This window comes from Miniopterus schreibersii (assembly GCF_964146895.1).
Source record: "Miniopterus schreibersii genome assembly, chromosome: 19".
NCBI lineage: Eukaryota > Metazoa > Chordata > Mammalia > Chiroptera > Miniopteridae > Miniopterus > Miniopterus schreibersii.
Genome location: NC_138119.1, coordinates 26434254 through 26460688, shown reverse-complemented (window position 1 = coordinate 26460688; position 26435 = coordinate 26434254). Strand labels below are relative to the sequence as shown.

The 26435-nt window shown below is 39.2% G+C and overlaps 1 protein-coding gene across 5 annotated transcripts in view; it reads right to left on the bottom strand.

Annotated features, from left to right (window-relative positions):
• Positions 1 to 2212: 2212 nt before the first annotated feature.
• Positions 2213 to 26435, bottom strand: part of LPGAT1 (lysophosphatidylglycerol acyltransferase 1) — an 89584-nt gene continuing 65361 nt past the window's right edge. For all 5 annotated transcript variants that reach the window (XM_081120278.1, XM_081120276.1, XM_081120279.1 and 2 more), the window contains exons 7-8: positions 4559 to 4665; positions 2213 to 2470 (exon numbers count right to left, since the gene is read on the bottom strand). In XM_081120278.1, coding sequence (XP_080976404.1) covers positions 2319 to 2470; positions 4559 to 4665 — 259 coding nt within the window. In that variant the 3' untranslated portion in view covers positions 2213 to 2318. The remainder of the gene's footprint in view (positions 2471 to 4558; positions 4666 to 26435) is intronic.

Sequence of the window (26435 nt, the reverse complement as noted above, 5' to 3'; positions counted from 1 at the left end):
AACATGTTGATGAAGAAACAAGAGGGATAGGGCAGATCAAACACACATCTATTTACAACTCACAGATCTATGTTCAAAAATTAACTCACACATCAAGAGGCTGTTGACATGACTGTGCTTGAAAAGTAAAGCATCTTACAGAATAGTCTGTTTAATGTGTACAGTATAGTAAACAATACCATGCTCCTTTGGAGCACAGTGATGGCAGAAGTGGCCCTAAGCCACACCTGTGTGTGCACGAATGCATTTCTCTTCCTTTCTGATGGGAGAGCTTCAGCAATGAGGAACAGGCCTAGTGGCTAGAATGTGTCTGCCATGCTTGACAGTGAACAACTTGTCCCCTAGATGGCTGACTAACCTCTCAAGTGAACAATTCCAATTCATCTTGTAATCTAGTAGCATTTGCCGGGCCTCAATCAGAAGCACCTTTAAGTTCCCATTTGGCTTCCTATCAGCATCGTACCTCTAAATTGAGATTGGTTTCACCTACTCACAGTCACTGTAAAACACATAATGAAATGCTTCAATTTCAAAAGAGTGGCACCTATGACAGCCATTCCCAAACCAGACACAGGAACACTGCTGCCTTCTGCGTCTCACCAGCAGTAGTATAATCAATGAGGTATTTCAGTTCACGCATCACTCTCTTCACACATGCACCGGATTAACCTAAAGGTGAAGACGCTGTGGGCTTGTATTTGGTGTTGCTTTACCCTTCCCACATAGCTGTCTTCTCAGTTTGTCTTTTTGGTTTATTTAAAAAACAAAAAATACCAGCCTTTACTTTTGCTTTCTGACCATCTCAAAATTGTCAAATTGTACGATCAGCAACCAGAGGGGAATCTATGATGCTCATGTCACAGAAAACTACTGCTGACTCACCAGGATCTCACCGTCTCACAACCCCGGGCCAGAGGACGTTCTCTGCAACGCTGGAGTGCAGGCAGTGACAGATGCAGTGCCAGTGCTGCGAGAAGAGTTTGGTTCTACTGTGAGGTAAACTGCATGAACATAGTGACAAATGCAAAAAAAAAAAAAAATCCTTCTAGAAATAGCCACAGCTTTATCCTGTTCAAAAGCAACTGGAAGAGACTGGGAAGCCTTGTGTGCTGGTCTCTCCTGGCCACACCACCCTGACATGGGCAGCTCCTTGATGTGGCAGCTTCTGGGGGTGCCTGTGACAACTTGTCACCATTTCAAGCCAGAGTCTGGCTCTAGCTCTTATTTTTCTAATAAACTAGCCTATTTCACCATATATTGATGATTTAAATGTTTTGCATTAATTTGTTTCAACCATCCCCAAATGCATTTGGTGCTAATATACCAAAATTAAAAAAAAAACACACACACAAAAAACCACAAACAAACAAGACAACAAGGCCTCTGAGCCAGCTAGAAGCCTCCCTTGGGTGTGGCGCCCAGTTCAGGGAGGCTTTGGAGAGCATCAGCGCACAGGGAAAACACGCAGGCAGGACAGCCGCTCAAGAGTCCCCCTCACTGGTTATGCAAGTCTGGTTTTCAGGCCATATTACTAATCCTTTGCTATAGATGCAGCTGATAAAAGTGCATTTTGTAAAAGAAAATTATCAATCTACGATATGCCTTCTATACAAAAGGAGAAACCAAGTCCCCCCTCCCCCCAAAACACACACACACACACACACACACACACACACACACGGAAAGCACTAGCGCATGTAAACACGGTGTCGGGCTGAGCTAGCCTTTTAAAAGAGAACATTCCAGGACCGGGACGTGTCCACTGGACACTGCTTTCCCCCCAAAGCATGCCTGACACCGAACCCCACTGAGCTGGTGAGGACTGGAGCGTCACTGTAAGGGACAGGGCGACAGTTCTTCAGAAGGTGCCAACCAGCCCCCTCAAGGTTACTAGTAGCACAGCAGGAGTCGGGGAAGTGAGGGCTCTACAGCAACTGCCCTAATGGAGACTACAGGCTAAGAGGACAAACACAGCTCTCTGAGCGTGAACTACATGATCAAGTATCTGCTGGCAACAGAATTACTCTGTCTTCTAGGTTGATTTTATGATTTCCTCTTCTCCAAACATGATGTTTGCCTAAATGTGTGGCAGAGTTTATCTTTTTAAAACATGAAAAGTCCTTAAAACATATTAGCAAGTCATTAGATTACTGATCCTCATTTTAGCAGAGTTTTAAAATATCCCAAAGAGGGATAAATATTAATCCATCCATAGAATTTCCTTTGCTTTTTTTATATTCTGATTTGCACATGTAAAGTAATGCACACTCATGAAAGTCTGAATTCCTATGGTGACCTTGACAAGTCCAAGTCAATTCCTAAAACAGGCAATGGTAAAAATACTGAAAGATGTTGTACCACATATAGCCTGATAAAAATGCAAAAGACTGTATGAGAAAGATCCACATATTGCTGAGGGTCATCTCCCTGGAAATAGCTTCCTTGTGGCCTTTGGCAGGTGGAAATGCCCCTAAAAAACAAGATGGAAATAATTTATTTTACTGTAATGGAAGGTTTTCTGGAATAAAAGTTGAAATTAGTTTTAACTAGAATATTAATTTTTAACTAGATGTGTTTTTAACACATCTTCTGTGACTTCTCATCGATCTTGAAGAAAGATCTCATTTGAAATACAATTTTCAACCTGCTGAGCCCTTTCCTGCCTCTGAGCCTTTGCCTCTATGCTGTCTGCCTAGAGTGCTCCTCCTCCATCTCAGTGAATGGCTGGGCATCTGCATTCTTCCAGTATCAGGAAAAAACCACCTGTCCCTGTCCACACCCCCTATCCCCTTACCCCCCCCCCCCCCACCTAGTCAATAACTCTCATCTCCGTGTTTATTCCTTCTTGGCACTTTCCACAACTTGTAATGATCCCCACATATCTCTTCTTTTTTCTACAGACTGTCTATAAACTGCATGAGAGCAGGCACTCTGCGGCCTTGTCTCCCTAGAGATTTCCACAGTGGCCAGGACACAAGATGTGTGAAATCAATATAGAATACTTTCCCAAATAGCATGAACTTATTCTAATTCCTCTAGTTACAAGTCAAACGTCTTTGCCACAAAAAAGTGGTTGTAAATCACTGATATTTTCAAAAGGCAATATGGTTTATGAAATATATCTTAATAATAAAAAAGTAGAAACACACAGTAAACAGATCTCTGGAAAGGAAAACTAGGCCATTTCAGGCCGATATCACCTAAGGTCACCTTGGTAACACTCTTCAGCATTTCAAACGGTCTTTGTACTAGTGGACAATCCCCCAGCTAAGCCGATTCATGAGAGGATTTGCTTCTCACAAGCAATGTATAGAGAACACTTTCAAGTTTTAAGGTCTCTTATGCAAACAGCTTTCTTAGAAAGAGACTTCCATTATTGTTGCTACAATTTAGGGCAAATATAAAGCAAGAGACAGATGGAAAAAAAGAGGGAGCTTGGTGCCTCATGACTTCTTACACATCCCTCCTTATCTTTAAGGAAAATTTGAGAGTAAGACCAAGGATTGCACACACAGAGAGGGACATGTTATTAGTCTTATTAGGAATTCTAAAGGCATACACAGTGTCCCAACTCCTGTCATATTAATATGCACTATTCCACAGCCCCAGAATCAGAAAATCAAGATCAGGAAGGAGTCCTCTGGAGGGCAAAGAGAAACAATCCTAAACCCCAAACCAAAAGCACTAAGGGTAATAATAACAGTATCAGCCTTCCCTCAACAACAGGCCTTGAAAGTCTGATTTAGCATGAATTTTAATTCTGTACCAAAAAATATTTAAGAGGGAAGAAAACAGCTCCTTCTGTTCATCGAAAATCCCATGTCCATTCTCAGACCTGGGACAAGATTTGCTTCACCATTTCCCCCCTGTGGTAGCCTCTAGAAAATAGGCCTACAAATAGCTATTTGTGAAAGCACCTGGGTAGTGCCTGGAGTTCCATCAATGTTAATTCCCTTTTTTCATAACTTCCTTTATTCCTTCCTCTCTCCTCCTCCCCTGCTGTCTTTTTCACTGCACTATAGTTTTCATAGAACGTACAGAATATTAAGTATAGAAAGGGGACCTTAGGGTAAACAGATTTTTTTTTTCTCCCAAGGAGAAAAGTATAAGAGGTTGTATCCATGAAAATTAAAAAGTGAACTTTATCCCTTTATGTTAAAAAAATAATAAAGCATATAAAAAAGCAGTTACAAGTGATCTCAAGTGACTGCCAGATGATGGTATTATTTAGACTATCAAGTACAATGCCAAAAATGAATGCCATTTGCTATTTCATAAAACAGCCCATATAATTACATATGTATGATTACAGTCTCCCACAGACTGTACTCTCTTGAATTAGATCCATTTGTACATAGGCTGATGAATAAGTGCCTAACTACATTTAATATAAATTTGTCTTTATGAAAATTCTAAGCTGCAATTCTTAAATATAGAACTACAGAAATACTTTGATTCCTTTAGGGTATCTGAAGAAGCGAAAAAATGGTTCTCTCTCTTAAAGTACATCTTTGGGAAAAACAGTAACTTCAGGAAGGTATGTAATAGGACACTGTACCTGTTTCATAAAAATGCGATAAGAGGTCCTCTTTTTCAATAAAACGTTGATAGAGCCAATCAGAAAGCTCCTCAGTCTCCAGGGGTACATCCTTAATTGGAAAGATCCTAGTTAAGAAAAAAAGAACAAAAACTACTTTAATTCAGAAGTCAAAAACTTTTTACTGAGTTTTTATTTCATCTATCATATTTTTTAATTTCTACAAGCTGAGTGTTCCTTTTTTTTATAGTATGCTATTACTGTTTCATTGTCATAATATCATATCTCTACGAGTATTACAATGGAAAATTTAAAACATGCACAAATGTAGAGAAGAGGGTTAATGAACTCCCATGTGCTGTTAGGATTTTTGGAAGCTGTTCTTTCCCTGTACAGTCTCTGTTCTTCAGAGTCACCATCTTATGTTTGTTTTTGTCTCCATCTTTCACAATAGAGGCTGATTAGCTTACCAGTTACCTGGTAATTCTTTGTTGCTCACTCAACATTTACAGATGTGGGACCTCAAAGTTGAATGAATGCCCTCAGCATAGGAATAAAGTTTGTTGCCTGTGAACTTGACTGAGGACTGTCTGGCTGGGCCAGTTAAGTTGGTTTCTCCTCTTGAACTCACCATTTCCCCTAAGAAAGATTGTTTAATGTCTGCCTACTGAGTAAAGGCCTGATTGCTAGCTTTCTGGCAGCAGAGTGAGGTACCAGGGCTAAGAGTCTAAGCACGCAGCACACTTACCTCACTGAACCATGCTATTTTCAGTAAGGGACCTCTGCCCGTGTTCCCGAGTCCAGAGAGCCTCATTTCTCTCTCCAGAGTAAACCTCTGGTATTTGCCAGGGTAGGGAAAGAGGAATCACCCAGCTGTGGGATGCAGGGTAGAGGTTCTGGGGATCTGAGCTCTCCCTAAACAGATTTCTACCAGCCTGCCCAAGTTCAGCAGCCCTTTCAACCCCAAGTCCACAGGTACTGATGCTGCCAGCCTTTCGGTGGTTCTGTGGTATAATTAGGCTCTCGGCTTTCCCCTCAGCTGGCTTAGGGTTCTGTTATTTATCGCTCCATCTGTTTTTCAACTTCCCAAGTACTGTTGCTATTGTCTTTCCTACTGTTCTCCCAATCCTTGATGGTCTACACCTTAAAAACCTCCTCAGTGTTCTTCTACTGGGGTTTTGGAAGGGCATAAAAGTAGACATGAATCCACCATCTTTTTTGAGAAGCTGTCTTGCTATTTCTGAAAAGTCTAAGATGATTTTCTGTCTTTGGCCAGTACCTACCACCTGCCATTCTATGAAGGGTCTATATTGCTATTTCATGCTTAGGCCAAATGTAAGTTACATAGTAAGGATTTAAAAAATATAATGATGATGATGCATACAATCATAAAAACACTAAGCAATCCTATAGTTTATCAGTAGAACAGCGTCTGGGCCAGTCAAATAACACAAAGGATTCCAAATGACCAAAATGACTGTGCTCAGACTCTTCCAAAGGCTTTTAAAAAAATTACTCATGTAACATGATCATTTGCACACAACTTTAAAAAAACCAGAAGGAAAATTATTTATGAATCAGATTCCTTTCTCTTGTTATTTCAACATTTAAATACCAGATTGGGGGTATTTTAACAACCTAATTTAAGTATCAGTGGACAGAAAAAAGAAGAGAAAAAAAAGAAAGTAGTATGGTATGAAAAAAATCTATTAAAAATCAATTTCAAGAAATCACAGACTTGATTAAAAATTTTGCTTTCAAAAGTTTGAAAAAAATTAAAGGTAACCAAAGTATAGTTTTATTTACACAGAAAATAACTTTCCCATCCTTAGTCATCTTTCCATTCTCCAAAATATAGTACTACATTGTTATAGAGCAGGAATAGAGGTGTTTTGGCCTAACAGATATTTTAATGGGGTAGGAGAAGCTAAGGTCCTGAAACTTCAAGTGTCAGCTTGCTACCACACAGCCCCCTCTCAGGGTTAAATTTTCCCTTGCTCTGAAAGAGCAAACAAACAAAGAGATGAGTTAAAGAATGTCATCACTTTTAAAAAGAGAAAAAATACTGGAAATGCTTATACTACATAAAATCATCCCATAGGCTAGTATTTCTTAACCCTTTTAATGCCTATTCTCCTAAGTAATTGAAAGATCTCTTTTATACTAAACATTTTATGTTTGCCTGCTCTCATATGCCTCCCCTGAGTGAGTGTGTGGGACTCCCTGGCTGAGATTCCCTTCCACAAACAGTGGGGGTTTTTGGTTTTTATTACACGTTGAGTCTGCTTTTTAGGCACAATTAAAACAATCCCAGAAGGTAGTGTGGCATAGTGTTTATGAGGGTAGACTCTGGAACAGACTGCCTGGGGTTGAATTCTGGCTCTACCACTTGCCAGCTGTGTGACCTTGGGAAAATTGTTGAACCTCTGTATGACTTAGTTCCCTCATCTATCATGTACATGAAGTCCTACAGAATTTAGTCATTAGGCCAAACATTTCTATGGAAAAATGTTCTCAGTGTTCACCACACAATGCTAAGTTCACATTTCCTCACCCTGCAAAAAGCCAAACTCCTTGTCTCAAGCCATCTCCACGTAGGGTGGGTTTGAGTTTGTAGTGATGTCCCCTTTTTCATTCCTGATACTGGTTACATGGGCCTTCTTTTTTTTCCTGATCAGTCTTGCCAGCAGTTGATCTATTTTACAGTGTTAAAAAGAACCAACAATTTTTTTGATGTTACTCTTTCTACCATATTTTTTCTATTTCAACAAATTCTCCTTTATTATTCCCTGTCTTCTACTATCTTTGTATTTCACAGAATTTTCTTTTTCTTAATTCTTGAGATAGAAATTTAGATCACAGAGTTTCAGTTTTCTTCTTTTCTAATAGAAGCTTTTTAAGGCTATACATTTTCCTCTAAACACAGATTAAGCTTTAGTCCATAGTTTTATAGATCATATTTTCATTATCATTCTGTTAAAAATATTTTCTAATTTCATAATACATCATAAACATTCAATTCTTCTTATTCACTGCTGATAGACAGTCTCTTGTCTTTTGTTATTATAAGCTATGTGGCAATGAGTAACACTGGGCAAATGTCCGTTCATATGTGTACAAGTGTATCTACAGGATAAAATTCCAGAAGTAAAATTGTTAAGTCAAAGGTTAAATGCATTAGCAATTTTCAAAGACGTTGCTACATCGTCTTCCTAAAGATAGACAATTTACCACCAGCAACTTATGAGAATGCCTCTTGCAAAAAGGTTTTTAAACTGGAGAGTAGTGAAGTCAGCGGGCTCTGATTTAGGAGTTCAGGATGGCTAGCAGTGCTTCACAACTGGGATAGGTCGATTGAGGGACATATTCTTGGGGATCCATGGTTGAGTTCTCTGTAAGACTAGGTATCTTGTGTTTTCATTTAAATATTAATCTTAATAAAAATATTCTGAATCATACAGATAAACATCTTATAACCAAGTACTGCCACGTGATCTCAGTGCTTCTGTTCATGGTCATTTTAGCACAATGCAATACGTCAAAAGTTAATGCCAGAAAAGTGAACATGGCCTACTTAAGAGCAAAGTCTATTCTTTCACCTCTAAATCTGAGATTTAGCTTAAACTTTCCCTGTGACTTTTAATATCCATTAAAATAAAATAAGAGGGGTTCTGCTCCTTGTGACTGCAGAACAGTTTACAGGTGACAGTTATAAATTCTGGACAAAACACAAGAAGTAATTAGCAGAAGGTACTGGAGAGAGACTAAAAGCAGGCAGGTATTAGAGTCAACACTTGGAAGACGGGAATAGCACTGGGTGAGACTGACATTTTTTACAGCTTTTTACCTAAGAATTGTTTCCAGTTAGCGCGAGGCAAGGAAGCTAAAGGTTATAGAGAAACAAGTTGTCTTACTGGCTGAAGGATCGACCACAGCACTTGGAAAGTGAGGAATCCCAGAAAGAAGCAAACAATGGGAGCCAAGACTTCTGAATCTAAACCCACCCAAATCTCTGGATGACCCCCGAACTGTTGTGGGGCAGAGTCCAAGCAGAATAGAGCCCTACAATTCTTGCTGTTGTAAATCCTTACCCAAGGATATTTTTCCATTGCTTTTCAGAGAGTGAGAGAAGAAGGGAAGGAGGGAGGGAAGAAGGGGGAGAGAGAGAGACACAGAGAGAGACACCGATGTGAGAGAGACACATGGATTGGTTGCCTCCCACATGCGCCTGACTGGGGTAGGGAGAACCAGCAACCCAGGTCCGTGCCTCTGACCAGGAGTCAAATCCATGACCCTTCAGTTTGTGGGACAACGCTCTAACCACTGGGCCAAACCAGCCAGGGCAAGCCCCACAATTCTTAGTTCCAGCACAAGGGAGGTGCCCAGAGTTGCACAGGAAATTTACTCAGGAAATTCAGTCATTTGTTTTGTTTTATTTTCTCCATATTAAATGTCCTTAAATATTTAGATTCTTAGGAAAATTGAAGGAATGTTTTAAAATTAAAAATTAAAATTTAAAAATCAGAGTTAATTTTTTTAAGTAAATGGAATTACAAATTATTTTTATTTTTAGATCATTTAATATGTCTTAACACAATTTTGCAATATAAGTAGCACTTTTTAAACTATTCACATCTACCACACTGAGTAGCAACATTTGGAGAATTATTTGCATTATTTTTTTGACCTCTAAAAATATACTATTTTTGTAAATATAAAATCAGGCCTTATCAACCTAAGGATAATTTAGCAAGAGCCTTAGGGCTAAAGAATATCTTGAAATAGTATTTAAAACATCTTTATAAGGAGAAAAATTACATGAAAAGTACGGCTGAATTAAACAGAAGTTTATGTTTACCAAGTGAATTCTTGAAGAACATGGTGAGGTTGGTGAAGTATCTATGGCTTTAAATGGGGGAGAGTGTGGGAGTGGGGCTATGTTTTAACAGAAATTCTACCCCACCATCTGCCTAGAATAGCTTGGACATTCTCTGCCTTAGGAAACAGCCAGAAGGGCAGACCAAATGCTCCCTCCAAAGCAATCTACTGATTGTTTAGTCACGGTGGGATTAAAATATTAAAATGACTAATCATCCCCTAATATGGCAAAGTATCAAATGCACTGAATACCGGTTGTCTTAGAATTAAATAAAAGGAGTTTTTCTGGGATATAAAAAAGCAAATAAATAAACAACAGAAATAAATCCAAGACCAATAGCTATCCAAATGAGAAACTAGCTCCTCAATTTCAAGAAATAAAAATTCTCATTATCTGTAATCCAGAATGAACTCTTAAATACAGAGTATTCTACTAATATCCACAGAATAAGATTTCAGAACACTAGGTAAATTGCACTTTCACAAAAAGATGTAAAATAATGCTTAGCATCCAGCCCCTCTATAAATTCGAGTAAGAACATTTGAATTTTCATGCCAGAAAGACTCCAAAATGTGAGTTAACAAACATGGCTAACACCTCAATTCAATTCTGCCAATTGCATGTAAGGAGCTAATAAGCACTTAAGGTTCTAAGGTAAATTGTTCCTACTTTCAAAAACATAATAACCTAGCAGTGGGATACAAAAAGTAAACAAGTAATCTAAAACCAAACACGGTAAATGTAGTATAAGCAGCTGAAAATTTCTGTGTAAGTTTAAATGAAGGGGTGTGAGTGTCTATGCATGGCACAGGACATGTGAAAAAGGCATCACTTGAAATGGCCTAAGAGTAAATAGAATTTAATACCAAAAAAATTTTTTTTAACCAAGTAACCATATGCATATAGTCAGAGTATTGCCCTGGCCAGCGTGGCTCAGTGGTTAGAGTGCTGGGCCGCACACTGAAGGGTCACGGGTTCAATTCCCTCTCAAGGGCATGTTACCTGGGTTGCAGGTTCGATCCCCAGCCCTGGTTGGGGCGCATGCGGGAGGCAACCAATTGATGTCTCTCTCTCACATTGAGGTTTTTTTTCTCTCTCTCTCTGCCCCCCTTCTACTCTCTCTAAAAAGCAAAGGGAAAAATATCCTCAGGTGATGATTAACAAAAGTCAGAGCACTACAAGGTTCACAATGAAAAATAATGGCCCTATTTTTTCCCTCCTCAGATATCTGTTTCCCAGAAAATTTTTTTTTGCTATTTACCTCCATATTGTTTATAAGTAAACATGCTAACACCACTATTCTGGGTCATCCGATTTAAAATGTACTCGCTGGCTTCCTCCGGAGGGAGCCAAGGATGTGGCTCCTTGCTCCCTTGTCCTCTTGCCTCGGGCCCTCCCCCTACTCACGCAGTTAATAAATCTGCCTCAGTGCCAACGCTGTCCTTTGTAACTACGCTCGTGTATGTTCCATTTCTTTTCCTACGTGTCTGTTTCCTCTATCAGGCCCTGCTGGACTCACCTCTGCACACCCGACGTGTAAATCAGTGTCTGCTCCTTCGTGGGAACTCAAGTTTGATGAACTGAATTAAATTGAAAGTAATCTGCCAGGGTAACCCTTTATGAGGTGCCATCTGTAGACAGCCATCAAAACCACGCGCATTAACTGACACCACCAGGGTTAGTGTGACAAGAATAACTCAAACGCAGAAACTACTTGCCACCAAAAATAGACTTACGGACAAGAACAGATACTGTCCAATTTAACACGTGAGAATTTTTCCCAGCATTCAATTCCCAGAATTTTCGCTTTGAGCCATTGTACTGAAATAAGCTGTTCAGGCCTCAGCCTCAACATACTAACATATAATATTTATAGCTTCCCCCTGGATTCACTAGAAAGGTTTAAAAAAATCTCCACTCAGTTATCTGAAAATAGAATTCATTAACTCAGATATAAACTCTTAGCTGCTTTAATACAGGGATAAACCAAGGCTCTAAGGTAGCAACCATAGGGTCATCTAGGAGAAAAGTTCGAGTGACTTCAACATTTGTGTAGAGAGGGAGATGGCAAATACTCAGCACCCAGGCCACTGCCTCCCTTCATGGTGAGATAAATGAGCCTGGTACCCCTTCCACTTTAGCCCTGCTCCTTGTAATAGTCAAAGCTATAGCAAACCAACATGCCATTGGAGGGTATAAACAATGAGACGGTATTGTTTAGACCTAAAATGTTTTTATTATATCTTTATTCCTGTTACATCCTTTGAGACACAGTAAGAATCTTAGCAAATTCTTGCTGAATGAACTGAAGTGAACTGTCTGGTAGGCAAGACATGACAATGGTATATTTGCTTAAGATAGTCCCAAAGCTTTCCATGAGTCTAATGACTTTTATTTAATTGTTATTGACTTAAATTTTTTAGGCCAATTTAAGGTTCACAGCAAAACTGTAGGAAAGGTACAGAGAGTTCCCCATATTTCCCTAATGACTTAAAACTTTTTATTTTGAAATAATTTCAGACTCAGAGGAAAGTTAGAGATTCCCCAAATATCAGTGTTTCCCATATTTGCTTTACCTTATCATTTTTTCCCTCTATATGTTTTTCTGAGATATATATATGATTTTCCTCCACTTTTGATAGTTACGAATATTGTGTCACTTAAATACTTCCGTGTTTACTTTCTAAATACAAGGACAGTCTCTCATATAATCAGGAAATTAACACTGATACAATACTATTATCTGATCTACAATCTATCTGCTTCATTCAAATTTTGCCAACTGTCCCACTAATGTTTATAACAAAAGAAAGAGAGAAAGAAAAAAAATAGAAAAGAAAAAAAACAGTCAAAGAAAAATGGAAGGCACCATGCTTTAGGAAGAGAAATATAGCAGTAAAATAAATAAGATAGTAGGGAAATAAGGGGAATAATTAATAAGCAAATATACTGTAGGTAAGGGGTGATAACGCCCGAGCTAGGCTATGGCATTTAGATTAAAAAAAAGGGGGGGGGGGACTAGACACAAACATTGCAGAGGTATCTTTCATAGGAACCAGCAGGTAAATTTGAAAGGTAGGATAAAATTAAAAAGTGGAAGAGTCAAAAAAACTCCAAAATTTTCATTCTGGTTGTGTGCAGAATGATGTCAACGTAAACTCCAATTGGAGAGCCAGGAGAAGCAAGTTTAGGTGAAGGAAAATGAGTTCAGTTTTATAAATAATAGGACTGAAGAAGCAACAGAGCATCCAGGTGGAGGGACAGAAGTTAAATGAGGGGTTGGAACTCGGGAGAAAGACTGAGAGCTAGAGGCCCATTTATAAAAAGACATTTCTATAAGCTCTGCTGTGATGAACCCGACCTCCACAGGAAAAAAAAAGTGTGAAAACAGGCACACACACACACACATATACACACACATACATACACACACACATATGTATATGTGTATATGATATTATAGCAAATGAAAGATTAGACAAAAGCTAGCCCTTATGCTTCTCAGATTCAATTCTTAATATTGAATTAGAATATAAACTCTTAAGAGTTTTGACATATTTCCAACAAAACGAAATTAAGTTAGAAAACAAAAAGTATATTTTGAGTACCAATGGTAGTCATTGTATTAGGCTTGACCTTAAAGATACTTATAAGTGAGAAAGACAAGATGACCCCCCCAGAGGTCCAAGGAAGTCGGGAGAGCTCTTCATTTCCAGGCTTATTATAGTTCTGCAAACCATATTATGTCCAGGTTCATATGTTAGAAATAACTTAGTAAATTAGATTAATATGTTATAATCTTGGTTCTTTACTATGTTAACAAAAAAAAATTTCTTTCATGTTTAACTTCTAGCAAATATTTGAGAGGAAATCAAGCATATCTTCTGACTAGAGGATGGAAATGTTTATCTTATTTGAAATGATGATTCACTTCTCTCAAACCTTCAACTTCATAACAAAAATACAGAATTCAATCCACAACAGAGTCAACCTCAATTAAGACCACTTATTTAATGCCTCCAGCATCCTGAATGGTGTCAAACTAAAATGTTTCATTTTTGTTTTTTCTTCTAAATGGTGGGAGAGTAGGTGGATCTTGTTCTCACCTCCTTCCAGAACCAAGCTGGAAATAAAACTAAATTGGGGAACAATCACCCTGAATTACCAACTAAAGACTATCTGAAGAAGAGTCTTATAACCAAGGACTGGCAGAAGAAGCCACCTCACGACTGGTAGGAAGGGTGGAGACGTGAAAGGGGCTGGTCCTGCTCCCACCAGCAGTGGCCGAGGTTACAGATATCTCAGTTGCAGGAGGTTCCTCCAGAGAGGCATGAAGCCTAAGCCCTAGGTCAGGTTCCGGAGCCCAGAGCTCCAGAGCCAGGAAGAGGTGCCCACATAGCACCTGGCTGTGGAAAGTGGGGGATTTCTGTCCACCAAGGAGAGGCGGAGCCTGCTGGAGACAAAGGAACCCCTTAAAGGGCCAAAGCACAGAATTTTGTTTGCAGTCATTCACCCTGGGCTGCAATGGAGGGAGGGCAGCGCGGATTGGAGTCGCCTGAGGAGAGTCTAGGGTCTGTGGCTTTGGGGAACAGCTGCTAGGATTCCTGTACTGAGTGATCTTCTGATACCACAGTCACCATCTTTCTTGGGCAAGGCAATCCCCTCCAAGTGGCATCAGCCTGGGAAAAAGCAGTCACCCCACCTCTGGAATCCCTCTTGCCCCAACCTGGGGATCTTAAGTGCTACTGAGAGTCAGTGGCATAGGCCAGGGCACAGAAGTCTGGGCACACTCAGGGGCTGTCAGTTGTGACTGGCTTTGGGATGAGGCCATTACCCCCACTTTCCCATGAGCCTGACTGGCACTTCTCCCTCATGGGAGATCCAACAGAAACATTCTCCCGGATTCTGGCAGGCCCTGCCTCTGGACTCTGGAGGCCCCACTCGCCTGACTACTAGGGGCTCCACCCTGCTGAGGTCAGGGAAAATATTCAGACGTGTAGCTCTGGGGTAGGGGAATTACACCCACCATCTTCCCTTAAGTCTGGATAGTATATGCAAAAAAGTGAAACTAGGCTACCAACTTACACCATACACAAGAATAAACTCAAAATGGATAAAAGACTTAAATGTAAGTCTTGAAACCATAAAAATCCTAGAAGAAAACATAGGCGGTAAAATCTCAGACACCTCTCAAAGCAATATTTCTACCAATATGTCTCCTAGGGCAAGAGAAATAAAGGAAAAATAAACAAATGGGACTACATCAAACTAAAAAGCTTCTGCACAGCAAATGAACCATCAACAAAATGAAAATGGAGCCCACAGTATGGGAGAACATATTCACCAATGATACATCTGATAAGGGGTTAATTTCCAAAATATATAAAGAACTTATACAACTCAACACCAGGAAGACACACAATCCATTTAAAACATGGACAAAGGACTTGAATAGGTACTTTTCCAAAGAAGACATACAGATGGCCGATATATAAAAAAATGTTCAACATCACTAATCATCAGAGAGACACAAATTAAAACCACAATGAGATACTACCTCACACCTACCAGAATGGTTACCACCAATAAATCAAAAAACAACAAGTGCTGGTGAGGATGTGGTAAAAGGGGAACCCTAGTGCACTGTTGGTGGGAATGCAGACTGATGCAGCCGCTGTGGAAAACAGTATGCAGTTTCCTCAAAAAATTAAAATAGCCCAACCAGTGTGGCTCAGTGGCTGAGTGTTGACCTATGAACCAGGAGGTCATGGTTCAATTCCCCATCAGGTCACATGCCTGGGTTGTGGGCTCGACCCCTAGTAGGGGTCGTGCAGGAGGCAGCCGATCAATGATTCTCTCTCGTCATTGATGTTTCTATCCCTGTCTCCCTTTCCCTTCCTCTCTCTGAAATCAATAAAAATTAAAAAAAAATTTTTTTTAAATTAAAAATAAAACTGCCTTTTGAGCTAGTGATCCCACTTCTGCAAATATATCCTAAGGATCCTGAAACACCAATTTGAAAGAATATATGCACCCCTATGTTCATAGCAGCGTTATTTACAATAGCCAAGATCTGGAAACAGCCCAAGTGTCCATCAGTAGATGAGTGGATAAAAATGCTGTGGTACATTTACACAATGGAATACTATGTGGCCATAAAAAGGAAATCTTACCTTTTGTGACAGCATGGATGAACCTGGATTAGTATGCTAAGTGAAATATGCCAGTAACAGAAAGACAAATACCACATGATCTCACTTGTAAGTGGAATCTAATGAACAAAATAAACTGAACAACAAAACAGAAACAGAGTCATGGGATATAGATCTTAGAGAGGAGGGGGTGGGGGGAACTGGATGAAAGAAGGTGAAAGAATTAGAGAAAGAACATATATGCATAACCCGGACACAAACAACAGTGTGGTGATGGCCAGAGGGAAGCAGGGGTAGGGGCTGGGTGGAGGGGACAAAGAGGGAAAAAATGGGAGCATCCATAATAGTGTCAACAGTACAAATAAAGAAAACACATATTAAAAAAAAAAGTATTATTTTCTTAAAGGAAAGCGGAAATAAAAACCTGCTGGTGCGGAAATGAAAACAGAACTTGTAGGTGGTGAACATTAATAAAAACAGCCAAGCAGAACTAAAAACTTGAAGATTAAATTTAATGTGTAACTTTGCATTTTCTAAATGGAAGCTCTGAACAGTGACAAATGACTAAAATGTCCAGCCTTTTCCAGAAAAAAAGCTTGGACACAGAGGCAAAGGAACAGAAAACAAAAGATGATAAGAAAAGCAGACAGGCCCGGCCGGAGTGGCTTAGTTGGTTGAGCCCATTAACTGAAAGGTCACCAGTTTGATTCCTGGTCAGGGCACGTGCCCAGGTTGTGTCTCATTCCCCAGTAGGGGGCTTGCAGGAGGCAGCCGTTAGATGTTTCTCTCACATCCATGTTTCTCTCTTTTTCCCTTCCTCTCTCTATAAAATCAATAAAAGCATATTTTAAAAAGAAAAGAAAAGAAAGAAAAGAGAAAAGAAAAGAAGACAGGAAGAAGCAAATCATTAGACAGCAGGGGTGAAATAAGCAATAATTATAAGCAATGACAGAGAAAAGCCTTAGCATAAGAAAAACTAAAGACAGAATCCTGTTTCCTTACGCTGGTGGATGGGGAGCTACTCTTAGTTCAAGAGGGGATCTTATGACCTCACTCCCAGATGAGTAATTTTGGGGCTGGCTGGGGAGTGGCAAACTTCTAAACATGTATCATTAAGTGCATACCATAAGTATGTACCACTTAGCTGTGAACAACTTTAGTTACAGCTACTGGGAAAAGGTGACCTGAAGTTAGTTCCCATTCTGTTGAATAACTGATTTTTACTATATTTATTTCATTCTACTTTATTCTAACTTTTACACCAAAGAAAGTATTATTATAGGAATTTAAGCTTTTTAAAGCTCACTTTTAAATTATGGATAAGACTGATTTCACCTATAGTGGAATCTATAAAAAACAAAACAAAACAGACTCATTGATACAGAGAACAAACTGATGGTTGCCAGAGGGAAGGAGGGCAGGGGGATGGATGAGAAAGGTGAAGGGGAATAAGGTATAACTTCCAGTTACAAAATAATTAAGTCATGGGGATATAAGTACAGAACAGGAAAAATAGTCAATAATATTGTAATAACTTTGTATGGTGACAAGTAGTTACTAGACTTATTGTGGTGATCACATTGTAAGGTATATAAATGTTGAATTACTATGTTGTATACTTGAAACCAGTACAATATTGTATGTATACTTTAATAAAAATAAATGTGAAAATAAATTATGGATAGAACATTAGCATATGAAAACCTCTTAGACTATATAATTTGAGTATTTCAATATCCTTGATTTAAAGGAATAAAGTCTATTTAGTGTCTATTAAGAGGTATGCATTTTAAATGTGAACCTATTAAATTCTTATAACTATCTGATGAAAATGCTTTTGTTGTAATGATTCAAATGGTTATTAAAGCAAAATTTCTAAATTCTGTGGGCATTTTCTATTTTCAATTTTTAAAATTGAAGAATACAGCCTGGCTGGGTGTGGCTTGGCAGTTGAGCGTTGACCTAGAATCCAGGCGATTGGGGTTCGATTCCCGGTCAGGGCACATGCCCGGGTTGTGGGCTCGATCCCCAGTCGGGGGCATGCAGGGGGTGGCAGATCAATGACTCTCTCATCATTGATGTTTCTATCTCTCTCTCTCTCCCTCTCCTTTCCTCTCTCTGAAATCAATAAAGATACATTAAAAATAAAAATGGAATACATTCACATTATGAAAAATCCAAATAGTACAATGAAAAACAAGATCCCTCCCCTAGAGGCATTCACAGTCAACAGTTACCAACTACATGGCAGTCACTGTTCCTTTTGGGAGGGGGTAGGAGAGAGGGAGCAATTACTTTTTGGACTTTGGTTTGTTTGAGGTGCTATAGGCCAAATATCCAATTAAATAATAACTAATGCTGTATTATACTGATATTAAGATCCCTCCTTATTTCAGAGGTGTTAATATGTAAAAAAACACGTATCTTAATATAATCTCTCGTTTATTGTGTTTATCAGAACTTAATTCTGGTGTCTAAAAAATGATACTACTTCAATGGGATGGACTTTGAATATCACCTTTACAACTATCAACTATAAGAAATATAATTAGAAAATCATCCAGAGTCCACTGTCATGCATTGTTTTCCAAGGGAAGACTTTTGGAGGAAGAGGAAAAGGCAAGTAAAAAGACCCTGACGTAGAAACATAACTGGCATGTTCAGCAAGGAAGGCAGGGTGGCCAAGCAGCCGCAGACGAGGTCAGAGGGCAGGAGCAGCCAAGCAGGGCCTTAGACACCACTGTAAGGCTCCTGGCTTTTTAGATGGGTAAAGACATTATGGGATTCTGAACTTAACTAAGACTGATATGATCTGACTCAGATTTTCACAAGACCACTCTGGAAAGAGACACTAAGAGGGCCAAAGGTAAAAACAGGGTGACCGATTAGGTTATATAGTGATCTAGGAGCTAAGCAGAGGTGATGGTGGCCAGGACCAAGGTGAAAAGCAGCAGTCGGGTCCAGGATACATATTTGAGTGCAGAACCAAAAGGACTTACTGCCTGAGTGAGATGTGAGAGAAAGAGAGGCGCCAAGGTTTTTTACCTGAGTAACTGGAAGAATGAAGTAGCTATCAATAATTAGATGGGGAAAGCTATGTGGAGTATATATTTTTAGGAAAATCCATAGTTTCGTTTGAGAGATGACTATAGACATCCCACTAAAGATCTCAAGCAGTCAGACATAAAATTCGGTTTAGTATATTCCTTAGGAGAATGTACATTTTATTGAGCCATTTCTCTACTGATGGATATTTAAGTTGTTTCCAATTTTTTACTCTTACAAAAAATGCTATACTAATATCCTTGTCTTTCTCTGGCATGTACAGTCCCAAGGAGAACTGTTATGTCATAGAGGATGAACTTAAAATACTGCCAAACTGTTCTTCAAATTGGCTGCACCAATTTGTGTTTCATTTTCTCTACAACCTCACCTATACTTGATATCAATAATTATTGATCTGTAGAAACTCTTTACATGTATACTCAATGTGAATCCTTGCTATGTGCATTTCAAACATCTTAACTTTGTTTATGCTGTCTTTTGCGTACTCCAGTTTGTAATTTTGATGCAGTCAAATTTGTATTTTTCCTTCATAATTTATGACTTGGGATGTTTGTGTCATGAGGAAGGTCTACCCTACTGTGAGAACATTAAGAGTTTCCTATATTTTCTTTCAATACTTTAGAGTCTCATTATTGACGTTGAGATAAAAACCTACCTAGAATTTATCTTGGGATATGGTAAAGGGTGAAATGTCAGTATTATGCTTCCTCATATGTAGAATTATGGTCCCAAACCATTTCATTTATTGACTAGTTCACTCTTTCTCCACTGATATGTGATGCCTACTCATCAAGTTCCCAAATAAATCTGGGTTTTCTGATCTTTCCATTGATCTGGCCCTGCCCTCATATTACGCTGTTCTAATCACATTAAGCCTTGATATCTACTAGGAAGTATCCCTCTGTTTCATTCATCTTCAAAACTGCTTCAGCTATTCCTTTTTCATTACTCTCAAATAAATTTTAAAACCATTTTGTCAAGTTTCCAGAGAAACCCTCCTGGACTCTGAGTCTACATCCTCTTGGATATATTGTAATTCGAATTATATTAAATTTATAGATTAATTTGGGAGAGCTGACTTTATAATTTTGAATCTTCCTCTCTATGAACAAACACAGTAATCTCTTTCCACTTATTTTCAAGGTCTTTTATGTTCTTCAATAAAGTTTGCTTTTGTTCATAGAATTCTTCTATATTTTTTTGTTAAGTTTTATTGGCAGGTACTTTATAGTCTTCTTGCTTCTAAGAGTAGTATTTTTTTTAAATTACATTTTCTTTTTATTGCCAGGACAAAGGGATACCATTGATTGTTCTGTAATGGTTTTATGTCAAGATTGCTAACTCGATAGATAGATGGTGAACTTAGTTTCTTGGAGGTTCTATGTAGAGACTCCCGTGATGGTTAACTTTATGTGTCAACTTGACTAGGCTAAGGGATGCCCAAATATCTGGTAAAACATTATTTCTGGGTGGATCTGTGAGGCTGTCTCTGGAAGATTAGCATTCAAATCACTAGACTGAGTAAAGATCACCCTCACCAAAGTAGGTGGGCATCACCCAATCCCCTGAGGCCCTGAATACAACAGAAAGGTGGAAGAAGGGCCTACCACCCACTCTCTCTGTTTAACCTAAGACACCCACCTTATGCCCAAAGGACACTGGTGTTCCTGGTTCTTGGGCTTTCAGACTCAGATAGAGGCTTACACCATTGCCTTCTCTCCCCCACCCCTTCAGAGAGCTGGAACTCAGACTAACTTATACCACTGGCTTGCCTGGTTCTCCAGCTTACAGACAGCGGATGATGGGACTTCTTGGCCTCCTGTTATTTCTCTAATTACATTAAAGAAATTCAATCCTTTAACCACCCCCAAATCTAAAATATCATTTCAACATGTCATCAACAAAAATTATTAATGAAATCTTTTACATTCCTATTTCTTATTAGTCTCTGAAATCCAGTGTGTATTTTATACTTACAGTACATCTCATATCAGACTAGCCACATTTTAAGTGCTCAATAGCCACATGTAACTAGTGGCTGTTATCATTGGACAGTGAATGTCCAGACAGCATGAACTTTTAATATTCATACATTCAGTTAGTATTGTGTTTCTACTATATCCCAGTACTGTTCTAGAATATAACTGTTAACAAGACAGGCAAAGTATCTGCTCTCAGGAAGGTTACATTCTAAACAGGGAAGACAGACATCAATCAGTAAACCATTATGATTCCCAATTGTGATCACTTGAATTTTTCCATGAAGACGGTACCTTAACCCTCTGCTTCTTATATTTCATAGCAGTGCATTTTTATATCAGTTGTAGCACAGGCCTAACTAATGACATACTCTAGGCCTAACTAATGACATACCATTTCAAACCAATCAAATTTGCAAAAATCGAAGGTGATGACTTTGACACAGATGTAGGGAGAGGTAGTCTTTTACTATACTGCTAATGAGACTGTAATCTGATACAGCCACTTTGAAAACGATTTGACCATATCCAGTAAAGGTGAAAATACATACAACCTATGATCTAGCAATTCCACTGCTAGGCATACACATACCCTACTTTAACTCTCATTTGTAAGTATATGCTTAGTGAAACAGGCATAAGAATGTTCACTGCAATATTACTTATTATAATAGCAAAAAGACTGAGAAAATATGTAAGCAACAATAACAGAATGAATAGATAAGGTATGACAATCATATAGTGGGACTAGAATAGTTAAATAGTGTTTATAGTTCAAATTAAGGAAAGGGAGTCATAAATGTAAAAATAAAAAGATCTAGAAAATAATAGAGTGGAAAAATAAATGTTACAAGATGATATAACCATGTATGGTTATATATATATTTAAAAACATACAAAACAATATATTATAAATATATCTGTATAATAAAAGTATAAGGACAGGGAGAATTCACACCAAATTTATGATGGTAGTGGCTTCAAGGGCAGGAGGGAAGGGGTATGGAACTGGGAAGGGGAACAATGGGAACTTTACTAGAAATGCTTTATTTCTTTTATTAATAAAAAAGTCCTGAGATAAATATATCAAAATGTTACCATTGCCTATTCTTGCTAGTGAGTATAGTTTCTTAAAAAACATTAACTATTGCCCAGACGGGTGTGGCTCAGTGGTTAAAGTGTCAACCTAGGATCCAGGCGATCAGGGTTCGATTCCCGGTCAGGGCACATGCCCGGGTTGCGGGCTGCAGCCGATCAATGACTCTCTCATCATTGATGTTTCTATCTCTTTCTCTCCCTCTCCTTTCCTCTCTCTGAAATCAATAAAGATATATTTTTAAAAACAAAAACATTAACTATTCCTTTTCTGAATTAACTTCCCCTCAAAACTGAAAATAAATTCTTGCCCGAAGTCTCTAATTGAATGCCTTTCCCAAAGGAACCAAAGTCCCAACCAAATTATACATGAAAGCAATACTTCTGCTTCTGGCAATCTATCTATGCCACTACACTTATGGCTACATATTTTTTCAAGATTTCAACAATGAAAATATAAGCTTCTTCTGCATAACACAATCAGCTTCTCTAACTCACTGTCCTAATTTGGAGTGAAGCAGAGATTTATATGAAGGACAGGCTTACTTTTGCTTTTATCCCTATGAACACTGTGTCCCTGTGATTAAAATCTAATGATGTTTAATTTTCCTATTAACTCCTTAACAGCAGCACACCGAGCCCATTACTTCTTAAATAGGAAGAAGCTGCCTTCCAGTATTACAGGAATACAAAAGGGAGAGGGGGAGGAAAACTCATTCCCTTCAAATGTTTCCCAGAGTTAAACCTTTAGTTCCTCTTTTAAAACAAGCTTTACTTTTAAAAAAGATCAATAATGTAGTTGTGGCTTACATCCGATCTATAGGGAAGGCTCCTTTACTAATACTGGATTTAGCAATCATCCATACACACTTTATATATCTTAATAATAGTACGTTATATTTGTGAAGTGCTTACTCGGACTCACTTGCTCTGAGCTCCAGTGCTGGGGCAGCAGCTCGAAAGGCACCAGGGACATACGGGGAGGAACTAAACTGGTCTGGCATCATGGCGAGAGCTGGAGGGGCAGCTCCTTCCCAGACACAAGTGCTGGCAGAGGCCATTGTTCCTTTTCTGACCCTTCCCTCACAGAGCTGGCAGATGGGCTCCATATCTGTGTCCCCATCAACCAGGCTAACACTGTTCGAGACACCCTGAGACCATGCCCCACCCAAATTGCAGGTCCAACCCAAGCTGTTTTCAGTGGCTTTTCCATAAAAACGGCCATTCTTGGCTCATACTTTGGACTCTCCTAAAATCTCTCAGACAAGCAGCCTCTGGTTTCATCATGCCCTATACCTCTGGCTAAGTGGCCCCAGGCCCAGAACTAGCTGTAGCTGGCTTGGTTTGCAGTGTGGCCTCTCCTGAGCACATCCACGCCCAGCACAAGTAGCAGCCATCTACAGATTGCTTTGTAGCCCATGCCAGGTGGCCCTAGGCAGAACACAGGTGGTGGCTGACATTGTTTTGTACCTCCCAGGAGGCCCCAGAGCCAATGCACTCAGTAGACAGCTTCAGACCACTTTGAAGCACCACCCAACTACCTCCACAAGTGACACACACAAGTAGCGAACTCAGCAGGCACCAGAGCCCTGCTGAAGTGAGTCCTGCTCCACGGGGTGGGCTCCTGAATAGCTGATCCTCCACTGTAGTGGCAGCCAGTCCTTGCAGCTGATGGCTTGGAGGTAAATCTTTCTCACTGACATGCAAACAGCAATCAAAGCTAACTACAACAGGAGGGTGTACACAGCCCACACAGGGGTGGGGCACACCTGGGGTGCCCAGCTTGAGTGATTGGGGAGGCTGTGCCACTGGACCCTATAAGACACCTACTACATAAGGCCACTCTACCAAGCTTGGGAGATGTATAAGCTCTACCTAATACATAGAAACAAACACAGGGAAGCCACCAAAATGAGGAGACAAAGAGGCATGTCCCAAATGAAAGTGAGGCAGGTTAGTAAGAAGCTAGGAAATTTCCTTGGCAAGTGGAGTGGGGAAACTGAGAGAGCTGAACAAACTGGTTGAGCAATTTACAACCAGATAATAAACTCAAGGTCTTATCTTCCCTAAAAAAGGACACTTAGAAGCAAATAGTTTACACATTACAGACCTTGCTGGGGGCAGTCCCAGTCCCTCTTCAATGACATTCTTTGAAGATGAAACAGAAAATTATACCAGTCCCTCTATGTGCTCATTTTGGTACATCAACATATTAAAGGACTCATTTGGAAAGCTAAGGAATATTCTGCTGAGACCCTCCCGGATATCTCTCCTAGGATTCCGGCCTGCAGAAGACAGATAAAGGCCCTCAAAACAAAGGACAAGGGCCCACCCCCTTGGAGCATGCCCATGCCCTTCTTTGGGTACTTTTTTTTAAAACTCTGGGGGCTCCCATGGGACTTGCAACCAGGGGAATAGCAGGCAGCAAAACCTCTGAACCTGTCTCCAAGGCCCCTTTCTCTGATTTTTCAGTGAGTCAATAACAGCCCTGTCTTGACTCATTTCTTTCCTATAACATTTCTAGACAGTCAAAGCAGCACCACCTAGGCTCTCTCCTATTGCTTCTTCTATCCTAAGCCCTTCCTTGTCCAGCTTTAATAAATGTACTCTCAAAATCACCTGGACTCGTCTTGTGAAATCTTTCCTGGACAAAGTCAAGAACCCACACACCACCAGCTGGCCTGAAGGAGACCTGCTCTAGCCTGGTCCCCATCTGGTAACAAAATAACAGAGCAAAACCCCATAAAAAGAACTAAACAAAATGGAGACAAACAATCTACTAGATGCAGAGTTCAAAACACTTGTTATAAGGATGCTCAACGAACTGAGGGGAAGAGTAGATGAACTTAGTGAGAACTTCAACAAAGAGATAGGAAACATAAAAATGGAGACAGAAAATATAAAAAAGAATCAGTCAGAAATGAAGATTATATTAACTGAAATGAAGAGTATGTTATAGGCAATCAATGGAGTAGATGAAGCAGAGGATCAAATCAGAGATTTGGAAGATAAGGAAACAGAACATACCCAATCACAATAGCAAAAAGAAAAAAGAATTTTTAAAAAACGAGGATAGTGAAAGGAGCCTCTGGGACACCTTCACGTGTACCAACATTCACATCATGGGGTTGCCAAAAGAAGAGAGAGAGCAAGGAATTGATAACCTACTTGCAAAACTAGTGGTGAAAAACTTCCCTTACATGGTGAAGGAAATAGACATACAAGTCCAGGAAGCGCAGAGTCCCAAACAAGATGAACCCGAAGAGGCCCACACCGAGATACATTATAATTAAAATGCTAAATGTTAAAAACAAAGAGAGTCTTAAAAGCAGCAAGAAAAAAGCAGTTGGTTATCTACAAAGGAGCTCCCATAAGACTGTCAGCTGATTTTCCAATGGAAACATTGTGGGCCAGAAGTGGCAAGAAATAAAGTGATGAAAAGCAAGAACCTACAACCAAGATTACTCTATCCAGCAAAGCTATCATTTATAATCAAAGGACAGATAAAGAGCTTCCCAGACAAGAAAAATCTAAAGGAGTTAATCACCACCAAACCAGTATTACATGAAACGTTAAAGGGTCTTTAAGAAGAAGAAAAAAAAATATATAAAAAATATGAATCATAGCCCTGGCCAATGTGGCTCAGTTGGTTGGAGTGTGAACCTGTAAACCAAAAGGTAGAGAGGTTTGATTCCCAGTCAGGGTACATACCCAGGTTTCGGATTCAATCCCTGGTCTGGACATGTACAGAGGCAACTGATCAATGTTTCTCTCATCAATGTTTTTTTTTCTCTCTCTCTCTCTTCCTTTCTCAAAAATCAAATAAAAAAATGAATAATCAGCCCTGGCCAGTGTGGCTCACTAGGTAAAGTGTCAGCTCACCCACTGAAGGGTCTTGGGTTCACTTCCCGGTGATGTAAGTTCAATCCCCGGCCCCAGTCGGGGCTCGTGTAGAAGGCACACAATCAATGTGTCTCTCTCACACTGATGTTTCTCTCTCTCTCTCCCCCCTCCCTCCCTCCCTTCCACTCTCTCTGAAATGCAATGGAAAAAATATTCGTCGGTGAGGATTAAAAAAAAAAGAATAATTAAATGGCAATAAATACATATCTATCAAAATTGAATCTAAGAAACAAAATAAACACACAGAATAGAAACAGACTCATAGATACATAGAACATTCTGATGATTACCAAATGGGAGGGAGTTTGGGAAGATGAGTGAAAAAAGTGAAACAATTAAGAAGTACCAACTGGTAGTTACAGAATAGTAACAGGGACGTAAAGTACAACATAAGGATTATAGTCAATAATATCGTAATAACTATGTATGGTGTTAGATGGGTATGAGATTTATCAGGATGATAATTTAGTAAGTTATATAATGTCTAATTCACTGGGTTATATACCTGAAACTAACATAATATTATATGTTAATTGTAATTGAAAAATAAAAAATTATTTAAAGTAAAAAAAATTACTTTAAACATGAACATAATTCAGCAATGTAAAGTTACACAGCAGAATCGATTATATTTTATACTCACTACTCACACATCAAAAACCCAAACTGTAATATTTAAGTTTAAAATTTTAACTTTCAAATTATTCCAACTCTGCTTATATCTGTAAAACTCTGATGGTGTAGCCATATGATGATTTACAAATATGCTACCTATCTACTCTCAAAGGGTATGTAATGTGAATAGTTTTCCTCTTGAATTGATC